The sequence below is a fragment of the Agelaius tricolor genome, unplaced genomic scaffold (genome assembly GCF_023055355.1).
Source record: "Agelaius tricolor isolate 1412-34295 unplaced genomic scaffold, bAgeTri1.0.p SCAF_2, whole genome shotgun sequence".
Lineage (NCBI taxonomy): Eukaryota > Metazoa > Chordata > Aves > Passeriformes > Icteridae > Agelaius > Agelaius tricolor.
The window spans coordinates 35358893-35374527 of NW_027269262.1; the positions used below are offsets into that span (position 1 = coordinate 35358893).

At 46.1% G+C, this 15635-nt stretch overlaps 1 protein-coding gene across 1 annotated transcript in view; it reads right to left on the reverse strand.

The window, feature by feature from the left end:
• Positions 1-15278, reverse strand: part of PARD6G (par-6 family cell polarity regulator gamma) — a 64851-nt gene extending 49573 nt beyond the window's left edge. Inside the window, exons 1-2 of the mRNA XM_071456016.1 lie at positions 15024-15278; positions 2035-2257 (exon numbers count right to left, since the gene is read on the reverse strand). Of these exons, the coding sequence (XP_071312117.1) occupies positions 2035-2257; positions 15024-15095 (295 nt within the window). The 5' untranslated portion in view covers positions 15096-15278. The remainder of the gene's footprint in view (positions 1-2034; positions 2258-15023) is intronic.
• Positions 15279-15635: the final 357 nt, after the last annotated feature.

The following is a 15635-nucleotide window of genomic DNA, read 5'->3' on the forward strand; positions in this document are numbered from 1 at the left end:
ATGCTAATTTCCTGCCTCTGAAGTCAGAATTTAGGGTGCAGCCACACCACATTCCCCTGAATGGCATCATGATTTCTTGGTGCTAGTCACCTTGTCCTCCTGTGCAGGTCTCCAACAGAAGGACCAGCACTGCTCTATCACCCCAGCAGAGCAAAGGAAAAAAAGATGAAGAGTTCACCTTCATTCTTGAAGGGAAAAATTTCTAAAGATTTGTCTAAGCAAAGGAGATGAGCATGACTGTTAGGGACCATCATCCACAAGTACTAATCTCAAATGTTCACCTCAGGAGTCCCTTATGAAAGTTAGCACTAAGCAAAGGGATGGGCCAGAATTTACTGTTCCCTTCAGCTTTATAGAGGGAGAAGGTGTGTTGGGAAAGATTTCAGGCTTTGCCACATGTGAGGAAGAACAGGCCTGTCTTCCTTCATTTGTCAGCATGATTCTTTTCACTAAGCAACAGGTAAAATAAAAGCTTTTTAAAAAGTAAATATTGCCCTTTTCCATTAAGGTTATAAGTTAGAAACCTTCATAACTGGCACACTTTTCCTAGAAGAAGAGGAAGAATTTTTTCTATAAGCAGACAACAGTTCTCCAATTTGCCTGTTTCTGTGATCAGCATTTCAATGGCAAACTCCTCCCAGTGCAAGGTTAGGTCAGTGGTTTCAGCAGTCTGTCCAGAGCACAGAGAACTGAGTTCTGAACTGGACTGATCCAGAGACACAAATAAACTTAAACTTGAAGTAGGCATGCCAAAGTCATGCAAAGGATTTCTAATGCCTTGAGCCACCATGAACATTCACAAGCCCTAACAGGCATTGCAAGAAGACCTAATCGGATTTGTGATACACATTTGCACTTTCTGCACAAGGAGCAACAAGAACAAGGAGCGAGTTTTCTCCCATAGACATTTCCACTCACCTAATAGATCAACTAAACAAATTGCTCTAAACCCTCTTCCCAATTGGCTCTTTGAGCATCTAAAAATCACATCTAAAAGGTGGCAGACAAACAATATGCTCTGAAGAGACAGGAGCCACACAGTCCTAGATGTATTTGATGACACCAAATCAAACACACTCCACCAGTTCACACCAATGAGCAGGTTGGAACGTCTTGCTAAATCCTTATCAGTACACAGCAGAAGTCCAGGCCAAAAAAAAAGCCACATGATTGCTCCAAGTCTCAAATCACGTCTTGTTTCTGAATCTGTTGCTGAGGAGATTTTAATTCCAAAACCCCCGTGCTATAAATCACTTCATGGCTGAAAAAAATAACTGTGGAGGAAGTGTTAACACAGTGTTAGGTTTCCCTGGGACTTAAAGAGCTCTGTGAGAAGACACCTTCTTATAAAAGCCAATCCTCTTCTGAAGAGAGTGCCAAACATGGTCCTTAAGAAGAATAACACACATGCCTTAAACCTGATGTCCTGATGTCATCTTGACATTCAGGCAGCTCTTCCCAAGGTTTGCTCGATGATTCAAAATGGGAAGAATCAGCATTCCTTAGTATAAGGACAGAGGGGAAAAAATCATAATTTGCCAGGTTAACAGAGTCAAACAAGATGTTGTTTGTGACAATATTTTTTTCCTTTCAGAGCTACACATCTGTGTGCATTCACACACAGTCATGAATAACTTGGCTATGACACTGACTATCAAGATGGATAGATAAGATCTCTAAATAGGAAGCAGTAGTACTAAGATCCCTTCCTTCCAGCAAGGGGAATGGTGCACCTGGCATGCTCAGGTGATGACAGGATACCAGCAGCACAAGGTACCCTCGCCTCAGACAGCAAAGGGGCTTCCAGTGATCCTCAGCATGGTATCCTTCAAACACCTTACAGGCAGCACTGCAGGCCCCTCCCTGCCATGAAGCCATACCATTCCTGCCAGCTGCAATGAAGTGCCTGTGAGGAAGAGCAAGATGGCTCCTAGATGCCTCTTACAGGATTTCAGCCTTTAAATGGGTGGCACAAATCCAGTCTTCCCCTTGCTGCAGCACACTTTGAGGCACTGAAATGAAACTGCATCTTACCTTGTCTTTGGATAAAAACCCTGAGCAGTGGATGAGCACTTGAAACAGCCTTGAAGAAGTTGTCATCATTGTTAATAGGGAGAAGGTCTCCATGCACATCAGCATATCCGATCATCACTTCCAGGTTGGCTATGTGATGGATGTGAAGAATTAGTTTGTAGAAGTCTTCAAACTTTCCTGGCTTGTAGCGATCCAGAGAGAATCTTCTGAACTCTGCCCCAAACTGCAAGAAAAAGCAAACAGAGCATCAGCAGATGTGTCAGCACAGGCCAATGCTCCAGTTTGGCATTTGAACGTGGTATGGATCACCTCTCTTCAGAGAATTAAGAGAGCAACAGGATCAATCAGGTTGGTAAAGACTTCTGAGATCGAGTCCAACTTCTACCATTCAAACCTATTCTGTGGTGAATACAGTCAGATGCTGGTGCTTACAAGTCTACTAGTGGCCTTTTAGGTCCTCCCATCAGACCATAACCATGGCTACCAAGACATCACAGGTACACCCAAGTGTTCCATGCTAAAAGAAATCACATTTTTAAAATAGTAAGTTTTCATTAAATCCTCTAGAGGATAACTGCATTTATAAGACTTAACTTTGAAGGTCCATCATTCATTATCATCATCTCAGGCATCCACAGAACCATTCATCTCCAAAGCAGAAGTATTCACTCTACTGCTTTCAAAAGAAGTTACTCAGCTATTCAAACAACCTTATAAAAATTCTTTGCACGTTTGCCATCAATACCACTGGGATCCCAACCACAAGATCTTTAAAAAAGCATGGTATGTGAGCACACAGCTTGTTATTAGAAAATACACTCGCTCTACATGACCCCTGAATTTCTTGGCAACCTGTGCAGCAGAAGGAAAGTTAGTTTTCATGGCTTTATTTTTTCTGTCACTCCACTGGTTTTTATTTTTAAAGCTTTACAGACCATTAAGTGCTTGACAAAAAAAAAATAGCAGGGGTAGGAGGGTGTGATTTGGCACAAGACAATAGAAAATGTTATAAATCCATGAAGCGGTTTTAAGTAACTCAAAGTGACTGAGGAGAAGATTTCATTGGTCCTTATTTCTGATATTAGAAACAAAATGTGCTGTTAAGAACTGGAGGGAAGAATTTGATCCTCTATTTAAGGAAATTATGATAATGAAAACAGGCATCTAGTTAGACTAAACAGCTTAAATCACCTTTCTGGTACATTTAATTTAATATTTCAGATTGTATGGCATGATTAAACAACTGTTCATCAACCAAACCTCTAAAGCCATCCTAACTCACTCTTGAACACATGGAACCACAGCCACAAATCCAAGAACAAGTAAGGCTGTAACTAGGACCTCATGGAAGTTCTTATTTGCAAAGTCAGCCAATACCAGGGCTTGAAATCAAAGACATTAAACTAACAAGCACACAAAAGAAATAAGAAGGGGGAGAATTTTCTCCAGACAAATTCTTCCTCAAAATGGAGAATGACTTGCTTAGAGATTCTCAGCTGTTAAATCAACTATACATGCAAGCCACTCTTTTGCTGAGACTAACAAAATTATGAATCATCACCATAATCATCTTCAAGCAAAAAGGGAAAAAAAAAGAAGCCACCATAACCCTACTGGCTTTGGGCACAAGCATGTTCTCAAATTACTTCCGCAGTTATGAAAATCCCACTCTTGAGCATCAAAGCCTAGTTGTGATCATCTGAAAGCTTGTTTAGTCAAATTATGCTGCTTGTTTGTAATATTAACTGCTAGTTCCAGTTTGGATTTCAGAGTGCCCAAATGCACACAAAGCAAGCAAACCACAGCTGGTTTCAATGGAGGAAAAAAGTCCTCCTTTGTCCTCCACCCCCTGCTCCTCTCCAGAAAAATGCGAGCAGCAACTTACTTCTGTGGACACACTTCAAACTGAAAAGAAAAAGCTGAAGTCTTCTTATTTAAAAAGTAACCTGAAGTTTTCTTTTTCTTAGATTCAAGCTAGAAAAAGCCATCTTCAAGTGCCAAGTTTAACGCCTATCTACATGATAAACTAAAGGGGAGACCTTTATAGGTTCTGCTTAGAGCTGCATCTACTGTTCTGCACACCTGAACAGGAACCCAGGATTCCTTGGGATTCCCTTAGCCAAAATGCCAGGGCACTCAGACGCCAGTCCCAGTAACCATTTGTTTACTGGACAGCTTGTTGAGGACCATTAGCACCCACGGTACTGTGGAGGAAGCAGCTGCTGTGCAGTCTTACCCCAGGCAGCAAAACACCCACCCCTCACAGCCCCCCTGCACCCATGGTCTGCTGAGGGAACCCATCCTGCTCTGCCCAACACAGCTGAGGCAGAGCTCAGGACACTGCTCCCAGCAGGAAAGTGACATGGAAAAGGACAGAGGAGAGAACCAAGGATGGTCACTTGCACTTGGCTGGTATGACCCAAAGCTCAGCTTAAGTTGCCCCATGAGAAGATAGCTGGCAAAAGGGCCAAGCCTCCCAGCCTAGCCCCTGCAGGCACACTGGAAACTACTGATCAGTGGAGCCTGACATGTGGGAATGCCATTGCAGGCTTGGGGCACTGACAGGAATGCTGTCCAGTCAAATTGACCTGTTCACATGTTCAGCCTTAGGAAAGCCCAAGAGTCAATTTCATTTGCCTGGGAATAGCACAATAGTAAACAAATGCGAAAGATTTCACTTGTGCTTTCTGCTTTTTAAGGCAAGGGAGCTAGAAGGTGGTTCTGTAGAGGAGAAGGGAAGAATCAAAAGATTTAAGCAGATAATGAGAATGACTTTCTTTTTGTTTAAAAGTTAGTATTACCGTAGTAATAGTTTAGCTGATTTATTCACCCTGTGCATATAGACAGGCAGCCACCATTGTCAGCAGGTCTTTTCAGAAGAGGGGAAAAAACTGCTTCAGCTCATTCATCATTCCTAATGAGGCTGATAGAGAGTATCACAGTAATAATGGGGTTTGCAGTGCCACTCAGCTTGGAGACTGGGTGCTCTGTATTGTATTCAGCCAGGATTTCAAGATAACATCCACCGTGTATCTTACAGAAACTACAAGTTCTGATAGCCAAAACTACTGATCTGCTTCTCTAAGCCACAAAGTTCATCTTATCATATCCCTTCACTGAAAGATACACAAGGACTGGTGCCTGCCAAAGTCTCTGCCAGAACAATACTGTATTTCACTATTTGATAAATTAAGAGTTTTAACAAGCAGATTAGTTTTCCATAATGAAGTAAATTACTCAGGCCTATTTAACTAATGAAAATACTACATCCAGTATTGCAGAAGTCAGAGGTCAGGAGGAATGGAGAGAACTTAAAAAGAATTCAGTCTGACAGAGCTTATTATGACTGAAAAAAACAACTTAGAAAAAACTGTATATTTTGTTTCACAAAAATAACCTCTGCCCCAAGTTCCTCAAAGTATCAGCCAATCAAACAATTTGTTGTCTGCAGTTTGATGACAAAAAGCACACAACAAAATGCAACACATCAGGCAGGAGCCCCAAACAAAAACAGATGCCCAGAAAAATGTTCTGATAAAAGTTGTGTTAAAGAAGAAGGAAGAGCCAGCTAGCTGATCAAAACTTACACAGGATGATCAAGAGCAATCAACTGCTTTCTTTGGCTTTTTTTCTGGCAAAAGGGTACAAGAGGTCAGAGGAGATGAGGGAGCAGGATTTTGAGGTTTGTTTACTTAGAGAGCTGTTGTTTTGTGAAATGAAGGAGTTATTTGCAAGCAAAAGAGGGCAACTCATTTTTTTTTCCTTTAAATTTTAAGTTTCAAGATGTTTACAGGGCCAAAAATGAAGCCCTATGTTTATGAGGTGCCATCCCTCTAGTTTATTGCTGACTTTGAAATCAGGCCATTGTAATAAGAAGACATCAAAGAGCAACATTTAGCAATAAACATGAGTTACATTACCCACCTACTTCTCCCATGAAGTAAAAAAATCAAGAACAGAAAGAAAACTAAACACTTTCATCCTTGCATGGACTGTAATTTCTGCTTACATCTGAGATTTGCAAAACTGGGAAGACCTAATCAGGCATGCTTTATCAGTGAGAATGAGCAGAGGGCAAGAAAGAGGAGGGAAATGTAAATGGTTTTGTGCTTGCTGACTTCACCTGGGACTTCAGAGCTCTGCTGTCACATTCATGCCTCTGTGTCTTTGTTTCCTTTTTCTCCCCCAGTTACACCTTTCCCAGCTCACACAGCATTCTCTGGCTCTGCTCCCAGCCTCACAGTGGCTGTCACTAGTGGCAAGAAGCCACCAAGCAAGCAGATGCTCTCTGCAACAAGTTTTCTCTTCAATGGCTTGCTCCAGAGTAGCTCTGCTTCACTAAAACAATCAACCTAGTGGAAAGTGTGAGATTTTCTGCTCAGATCTTGCTATTTCTTTCAAGAGAGAGTCACAAGAGCAAGACAGCTTCTCTTCTGTTTGCCCTTCACAGAAATCCCATCAGGGGCACAATTGCACTAGCTTCAGCCCCAAACTTTCTTCCTGATTGACATCATGCCATACTTCCACCCTTCCTCCTTCTATTCCCTCCTTTTACTCTCCCAGAGAAACACAGCCATGCTTTAGTATCTTAAATTCTTACAATAGTTTCTCTTACCAAAGAAAATCAGCGGCTCCCCTTTTTTCCTGCTTCTCTGACACAATGTTTCACATCTCTGTTTGTTTAAAGAACAGCCTTTGTAACTCCTTCAGCCCTCTCCAGGGGTCTGTAAGGCTCAGCTCAGGACACTGAGCACTCTCTTCTGCATCTACTTGGAAGAGAAATTCTTCTCTCTCTGTTCCCATCACCCTCAGACCACCTTCTGCTCCTGAGATGCACCTTGCATTCAGTCTCACAGATGCTTGGCTGTCAGCTCAAGGGCAACTTAAAGCCAAAGTTACCCTTTCCTCTGCCTCACCTTATTTCACAACTTTAGAGAACTAGACGACTACACTGCTTGTTTAGCCTCACCACCGCATGGCAGTCTGCGAAAATAGTTATCCACAAAAACAATTTTTTAGCCTGTTTGTTTGGAACCATCATCCCTTTCTTTGCCAGCCCTGCTCCAGTAGTTCCTCTCCTATCAGGCACTCATGTAGCTGCTTTCTCCCTACCATCCCTGTCAGCGCTGCCTCCAAGCAGCACACTGCCAGCCTTCCTCACTGCCTCACCTCCTGATATTTAAACCCCTGGTGCCACTCTCCTTCAAGAAACAATTGTTTGCAGGAAAGCAAAGCCTTCAAAATAAATCTGTGATTTAAGTGCCAAGTCCACCTTTCCAAAACCAAGTATCTTCCTTTTTTTTATTCTAGTCCCCTGCATCTCTGGGAACAAACCAAAGTCTGTTTGCAAATGATGTAGACCGAGATGGTCCTGTGCAACACACACTCTATCACAGCACAGGGCTTAAGCACAAACACAGCACAGGATGCATACAGCCATGGCACTTCACCATCAGCATGAGGGAGAAAAGGAAGATTTGGCACCTTGCCACCCAGAGGGACAAAGCAATCGGGTCTGGTCAACAGCATAGCTTCCTGCAGAAAGGCAGCCCTGCCCTACCCCAGGTCTCCTGCGAGAGCAAACCGCTTTCAGAACTCTTACTGAGAGGTATCCACATGGATACAGGAAACCTGCAACCAGTAAGAGCTCTGGCTGCTTGCAAACTTATTTAAGACCCTTTTAGCTGCCGCCAGAGGCTTCCTCATGAGCTCAGTGCCAGCAACAGCTGCAGAGAAGTAATTTGATGCAGATGCACGCACACCCCTGGCCAGGCCTGAAGGGGGACTGGGAACAGCTGTGCAGGGTGGAAGCAGGAGGGATGGCACAAGGCTGGGTGGCCCTGGGGCTGGTGCACCACACCAGCCATTTCTGCTTGAGTGAACTTCAGGCATTTCCAATGGGAACAGGAATACATCTGTAGGGGAGATTTTGCCTTCACTTAGAGGAAGGCAACATCTCCCAAGGTACATTTCATCTTTTAACTCATGGCCTACCATTGTAAAGGTAATTAGAGACAAGCAGTGAATCCTTGGAAAACTTTTCTTGGTTCCTAAAAGCTCAGATTAAGTGCACACAAAGTCTCTCAGAAACGGAATGATAAGGGACTACAGAGGAAGGCACTATTAATTGCACCTCTGAAGCACTCCTTGGAGGTGGCTTGTCCTGGAGCCTGTTAGACAGAGCCTCCACAGGTATTTTAACCTCACACAGGAGACATTCCTTTCTGACTTGGCTGTAAACAACATTTAATTTTCTGAGGTGCTCTTTAAAGTTGAAAGGTCCATTGTTCAGTGTCCTTTAGGACTGTTTCAGTGTGGCGAGACTAAATTTGAGAAGACTACTCACATAAGACAGACTGGCTGGACAAAGTTTTAAGCAGATCAGAAATTCCCAAGTTAATAGACTAAAAAGTATTACAAACAGGAGAGATCCTCCTGGAGGCAAGATCAAGAATGGGAAAGCATGGGAATACTGGAACACAAGATGGCAGCTTTCTGGTCAGTGCCATCCATCCAGTTAGCACAGCTGGTACCCAAGCCCATACCAATACACTTGCTTCAGGAACGTTGTTGGAGGAACTACCATCTTTCTGTGACAAGACAGACCTGAAACTACATCAGACCTGAGCACCAGAGCATGTCCTCCACCACACCATGCTCTGTGACACCAGGTAGCTCAAAGCAGTGTTCCAGCCTTCCCTGGATCTCCTAGAGGCACTACTGCTCCCACAGTGCCAGAGTACAGGTCAGAGAAGTGAGTTACACTGTGCAGGTGCTCATTGCAGCTCTCCCCTGAACAGAACTATCCCAAGATGACTTGTTCATGCCACACTTTTCAGCTGAAAGGTTTGGCCTCTCGTCTGTGAACAGCAGCAAGCATGCACAGGACCCGCTGCTGTGGCTCAGCTGAAAGCTGTGGTCACTTTCTCTCATGGCACCTAGCAGACAGACTTGGGGTAACTAGCTATGACCACTTCAGAAAGCTATCCTACTATGAAGAACAAAGATTTGTTTGTAATGAGAGAGGAACCAGGAGTTTAGTAGGTGCTATTTAGCACATCAGAATAAGCACAATACATGCTGTGAAAAGCCCAGCAAACTGGGAGGGAAAGGAACAGAGGCAACACTTCTTAAGAGATTAATGTTTACAGTCTCTTTCTCTTGACACGTTTTGCAACAATCCAGACTGTCTCAAGTTGCTATTACTGTGGCACACAGTCTTTATTTGAGAGGGGGAAGCACTGCGGTTTTCTGAGTCCATGCCACATTTGGTTTGCATATAATCAAATATGTTTTCAAGCTCAAAAACAGAAGTTAAATCAGATGGTTACAGGGCTTTTTACTGCACTTATTTTAGTTTTATGCCAGGTATGAAAAGTATGACTTTAACTTGGAAGAATCTAAAGTACTGCTTAAAAACTTTAAGCAGACTTAAAGTCTGTTTTAAGATTCTGTAGCATTTTAAGAGCGCAGGTTTTTGATCTATTTTGAAGTGTGCTACACATGGAAAACTTTTCTTAAAACTTCAGAAGGCCTGTACAGCTTCAGGGTTAGAGTGAAATCAAAGTACACAAGGCTGGAAAACACAATTTGCAGACCTCTGTCAGTTAACACCAGACAGTGCAGAACCAGACCTTTAAAATCTCTTTAGAGGGGGCTATTAAAAGTAAGCTTGCTCTTACTGCTATTGCTGCAGCTTTAACACTGCTTGATGTTACACTTTATACATTTCAAATACACAATGTGTGTACATACACTGCCATAGCTGAACAGTCATGTCCAGCAACAGCCATGCAATACCAGCAACTTTGGCAGGGAGGAAGATGCAAAAGGTTTAAACCATCGATCTTCATGTAACAGCACAGGCACACTTCTTCTGAGAAGGGGGGACAGCCTATGAGCAGGACAAAGCACCCACGAGCTGTTTGAATGCTACATCTATCTGCCAGCTGGGCAGGCTTGCTAAAGCACTGACTGCTGCACGTGCCTCAGACCAAAACAGTCTTTCAGCTGCGAGTGACTTCCCACGAGCACAGAGCACAGGGGATCCCAAACGTGCTTCTTGTCTTTGACACCGTAACAGTATCATGTCTACTCAGGACACAACAGAAAATTATTGGAAATTTATTAATAATCCATTTGCAGCGCCCATCTAAACATCAACATTTAATGAAAGTCAAAATAGGATAGGAAAAGAGAGTATTAAAAATATGGTTACAATTAACTGGTTCTATTTATCTTAATGGGTTTGTTTATAGCAGTAGGATGTTAGTCACGTTATTGTTAATTTGTAAATCAGTTTGCAATGCAAGAAAACATGACACTATTAGTAAGGCAGAAATGTGACAGTCAGCACGTGAGTCAGGTAGCTGTGCTTTGACAATCCTCAGCCACTATCAAAAGTTCCATTGTCCGAGAGGGCTCATCAACAACAAAGGGTTCTTCTGCAAGGCACTTTTATCAGGGAACGACGAGCACATTTAGCCAACTTTGAAATCATGAAAATTAGTTCTTACTAGTACATACAGTTCACAGGAGTTCATATAGTAGTAACAGAAAAACAGTATTCTGTTGCTTTTAAGCCAGAAACGTGGACCTGTCAGTTTCAAAGTAAAAAAAAAAAACAAACTACAACACACACTTTCACAAACAGTTCCAAGTGCTATCATTTAAAGGCCTGGGGCAATCTTATACTTCTACTACTCCAAAATTTCTAAGAGATTGGAAAAGAAATACACATTTGGGCTGGTAGTTACCCTCCCATTTGAAAAACTGCATACAGTATTCAAGGGAAGAAAAAAATAAAATCTCCTTTCACTCTTAGCAAGACAAAAGAAGATTGGCTACATGGAGTTAGAATTCAAGAGAAGTTCCACCACTAATGTAGGAATTCCTATTTTAAAAGCATTTGTTCTTCTGTAGGCTTATATTCATGGGCAAAGAAGCCTGTAACCTCTCCGTAAAGCTAAAGACAGAAAATGAAAAATAGGTTAAGAACTCTGCCTGTGGCCACAAGATCCCTAACAAAACAAACACAAAAAGCCCCACACATTGCAGGCACTGGAGATCTTGGTAAAAGGGAAAAAGGGGGAGAGAAAGGGTCATCTGGAAACCTTTTTCAGAGATAGAGGCAGTTTCTTGAGAGGGGACAGATACTTCACTTGTCACCCAACAGAGAAAAGGAGCCAGTGAGTACTGGACACATGAGAATACACAGTTGTTCTAAGCCAGCAAGCTAATGTGTTTTCAGATCCTGTCTAAAAGGGCTGAAACATTAATCCTGAGCTACAGAGACAACACCTAGATAAGAACAGAGCTTCTAATTTATTTTGTCATGAAAGATGGGATAGAAGGGCTAAGGTATAATTACAATTCAATTAATATTTTCTTATGACATGTGCCAACTTCTAAGCAGGTTTCTCTTTACCCTTCTTCTTTTCTATCTAACAATAAGCTTTTAAGTGTTTTGATTTTAAGGCCAGCTCTCTGAGGATGAAGCAGAGGAAGGGAAAAAGCTGGGAGCTGAACAGAAGGGAACTTCTTAAAGAAGACGACTGCAGCAATTTCCACCGCTGCCATGTCTGAAACAGAGGTGTGCACAGAGGGCAGAGGGTTTTCCCCTTCAGCACTTGCTGCAGCACAGAGAACCATCAAGCTTTTGTAGCACCTTACAGTCACCCAGAGAAAAGTGACCTGGCACACACAAAAAGGTACAAGACAGTGCAACAAAGCTCATCCTTCTGCAATGACAGAGCCAGAGAATATATCACTGCCAGCATCCCCCCCACGTAGGCACAGACATGAAAAATCCATGGACACAAGAATGGTGAGCTGAAGCATGCTTTGGGCCATGTTCCCAGCAGGGGTGATGGGTCAGGCTGGGTTCAGCAGAGCTACAGGCTGGCTCAGACCCGCAGAAATCCAATCATCCACAATCCTCACAGGCCCACTGGACAAAAAAAGAGGAATACTGCCTGCAGGTTTTGGCCCAATGGCACAAGAAGGATGTTGAAAACTGGAATGAGTTCAGCCATCAAGATGTTTTCTCCTCCTCCTCATCCTCCCTCCCCCACTCCTCACTTCCAACACACAGATACACACACACTTTGTTTTTAACAACCCTCTGGCACACATCAAGAACCTTATAACTTAAGGATACTTGGGGATTTCCAGAGAAGTATCTTACCCAGCATAGCACTTAGCGCTGACAAACTCTCGCCTTTCAGTAATCAAGGACACAAACTGACTTTCAAGAATTTGTTTTTCGGAGAAAATGAAAGAAATTCAGAAAATCCAGAAAAATCAGATTTCACAGAAGCCATTTTTGAATTGTGACTAATGCAAGACGCCAGCAGGATGCTGGTTTATCCTTAAGGAAGGAACCACCTGGTTATCATAACAGAGGCAGGGATATCAAAATCCCAGCATCTGCAAACTATCTCCCATCCAACACCCCACAACCATTTTTTTCCCAGCGCTCCTTCTGATCAAACTCAATCTTCAGAGGAGAAAAGCTATTTCACACCATTGTGTAAAAGCAGCACTCTCTCACACTCAGCTCCTCTGCTGAAAGGGATTCCACCTGCCCACGGACTGCCACTTCCCCAGCCTTTGAAAAGCCACCAAGAATCCCTTGATCCCGGGCCAGCAGCATGCCCTGGCGCAGAGGCTGAGCTGCACCCACCTCTGCTCACCTGGCAGCCCGTGCTCCCAGGCGATAGCTGCAAAATCATGAGTTCTCAGACTCAACTTTCAAGTTCTCAGGCAAGCCCAGGCAGGCCTCATACTTACAAAACACAAGCAACTAAGTGTTTAAAAGGTTGACTACGTAGGGCTACCAAAAGTTGCATTACTGAACCATTTTGTTCCCCCAGCCTCAGATAGTCCATGCAGACAAAAAAACCCCAACTCTCTGTATTTCTAGATGATTACAGCACAACAACAGAGTGATCCACAGGGATAAGGCTGCCAGCATGATAACCCACCCTACAAGAGCACCGAGTTTTTGTAAGAGTTATAAGGTTTTTATACAGCACCTTGCCAGGTACCATTGGCCAGAGCTTTTCACTGGACCTCCTTCAGATTATTGAAGAGTAACTCTGTGAGAGGGAGCCTGTGAGCTTTACAGGCAAAATAAAAGTATCTTGCAATGTCAGCACCGACAGCCTGCTACATCAACAGCCCAGATGTTACTGTGCCCAAGTCATGCTAACAGTAAAACTCACCAGCTCCAGGAAATTCAACAGCACAGCTTCCACTGACACACGCTGCAGGTTTACAGATCATCGCTGGGTCTAGGCCCTCAACAGGGTATTTTCAATTTAACTTCTATTTCAAGTTTTCTAATTTCTGGACCACCAGCAGTGACAGCCCTGAGCTACAGAAGGCCTTCAGTCCCACCCATGTAAGTTTATTTTCCTTCCCTCCAAAAACCCTCAATCATTCCTAGGCTTACAATCTCCCTGTACATCACTCTGTAGAACCAGGTAGGATTCACTTACAGAATTCCTGCAGCTGTACGGGAAGCCACGAGCTCTTTATTATAAGGTTGCTTCTAATTGTTAATAGAACAAACTCAAGCTATGGCAACATTGAAGTAGAAGAGAGAGGATGAACTTAAAAATTCTCCTATGTGGTCAAGGCTTTAGTTTAACACTCATAGAATGTAAGGGGTATAATTCAGAAGACAGGATCTGAAGCTTTTGGGAGCCACAAGGAATGTTGTGGGTGGGTTACATCTTAGAACCAGTACAAGCTGAACCAAAACTTTCCAGCTATGGAAGCAGAATGGAACTTTCTAGGCCAGTTGAGCCCTTTCAAGTAGCAACAGCAGGTTAGGAAATAAGGGCCTGAACCCACATTTCAGGTGCCATGTTTAGAAATGATTGGAGGCTCCCTTGGATACAAGGTACTTCTCCCACTGAAGCCATCTCTGTTCCATGTGTTGCTCAAGGCCATTTGATGTGAACGCAAATTTTAACAGCAAAAATGGACAAAAAATGAGCAGCACCAAGCAGATAGGCCCAAGGACATCACCTCTAACACCACCTCAGCAGGTGATCAGGGACTCCGGGAAATGTTAGCGTTATCCATACTCTTTTCAACTTATGCATTACTTACACCTTGCCTGTAATATGTGTATAAAACACGGGCTTTCGAGGAGATTTCTCAGTTTTGCTTAAACGCTACTTATTTTCGCCCTCAGAGGCAAGACTGTGATGTGCTGGTTCAACCGAGAGCGACCGAAGTCTCTCGACCAGAGCTGAGCACGACCAACATCAGGCACAGCCCCCCGGCACCATCCTTAGGGCGGCCAGCTCCGGCAGCCCTGCCGATCCCGGCTCCTGCCCCAGCCCCACCAGCGGGCACAGGCTGACGCGGGTGCCGGCATCCCGGCACAGCCGCCGCAGGAGCGGGAGGATTCCCGCAGGTCTCCCTCTGGCTCCTGCGGCTCGCACCTACGGCAGCACCGGCGGGGGGACCCGGCCCTTCTCCCTCCCCGTTCTCCTCAGAACGCGTCGGGGCACCCGTCCCGCCAACCGGGAGCCGGTCGGAGCGCTGGGGGCGGGAGCGGCACCGCCGCCGCTCCTCCCGGTGCCCCCGGGCCGAGCCCCATCCCGCCCGCCAGGCGAGGCCGGCGGCGCTTCCCGAGCCGCCCCACGAAGTTACCGCCGGAGTCCCCGCGGCGAAACAAAAGATGGAGCGGGGAGCGGCGGGCGCCGCGCCGGGGGCGGGCGGGGAAGGGTCGCGCCGCCGCCTCGGCCGGGCAGGGGCGGCTCGCCGGGAGCTGCGCCCGGAGCGCCGATCCCGCCTCTCCGCCGGCCGCCGCCAGCCCGTCCCCGCTCTGCGGGCTGAGCCTGGGGCTCGGCTCCGGCCGCACCGGGCGGGGAGGGCAGACACGGGGGAAGGGGGCGGGGGACTCCATTCATTTTCGGGAGCACCACCGGGCAGGGGCGCTCCCGGCCGAGGCCGCGCCGCGGTCCGCTCACCTTACTCTTCACTTCCACCGCGCTGCACTCCAGATACCGCAGAGTCTGAGATTTGTTGAAACTCCGGTTCATCTTCCCGGCCCCGCTGCCTCCCCTTCCCGCGCCGCCGCCTCCCACGAGCCGCCGGCCCCGCTCGCGCCGCGCTCCGCTCCCGCCGCGGCCACTTTGTTCCCGGCGCGCGCGCGCCAACGGCAGCGGCGGCGGCCGCAGGGATCCGCGCGGGGCTCGCGCTCCGGCTGGGCCGGCGGCGGGCGGGCGCCTGGGCCCGGCGGGACACGCCCCGGACACGCCCCCCTCGCCCCAGACACGCCCCTGCTCGCCTCAGACACGCCCGGGACACGCCCCCGCTCGGCCCGGGCACGCCCCGGGACACGCCCCCGTTCCACCCGGACACGCCCCCACTCGGCCCGGACACGCCCCTCCCGGTGTCCGGCGCTCCCGGCGGGGCTGAGGCGTCCCAGGCCCCGCTGCCGCCGTCGCGCACGAAGCACAAAGCGGCCCCGCGGCACCGCCCGCCGGTGGCTCCCCCGGTGTCTCCCCGAGCGCTCGGAGGTGCCCGTTGTGCGCCGCAAAAGAGACCCGCAGGAACTTTTCCGGACGGCGCTGATTGTT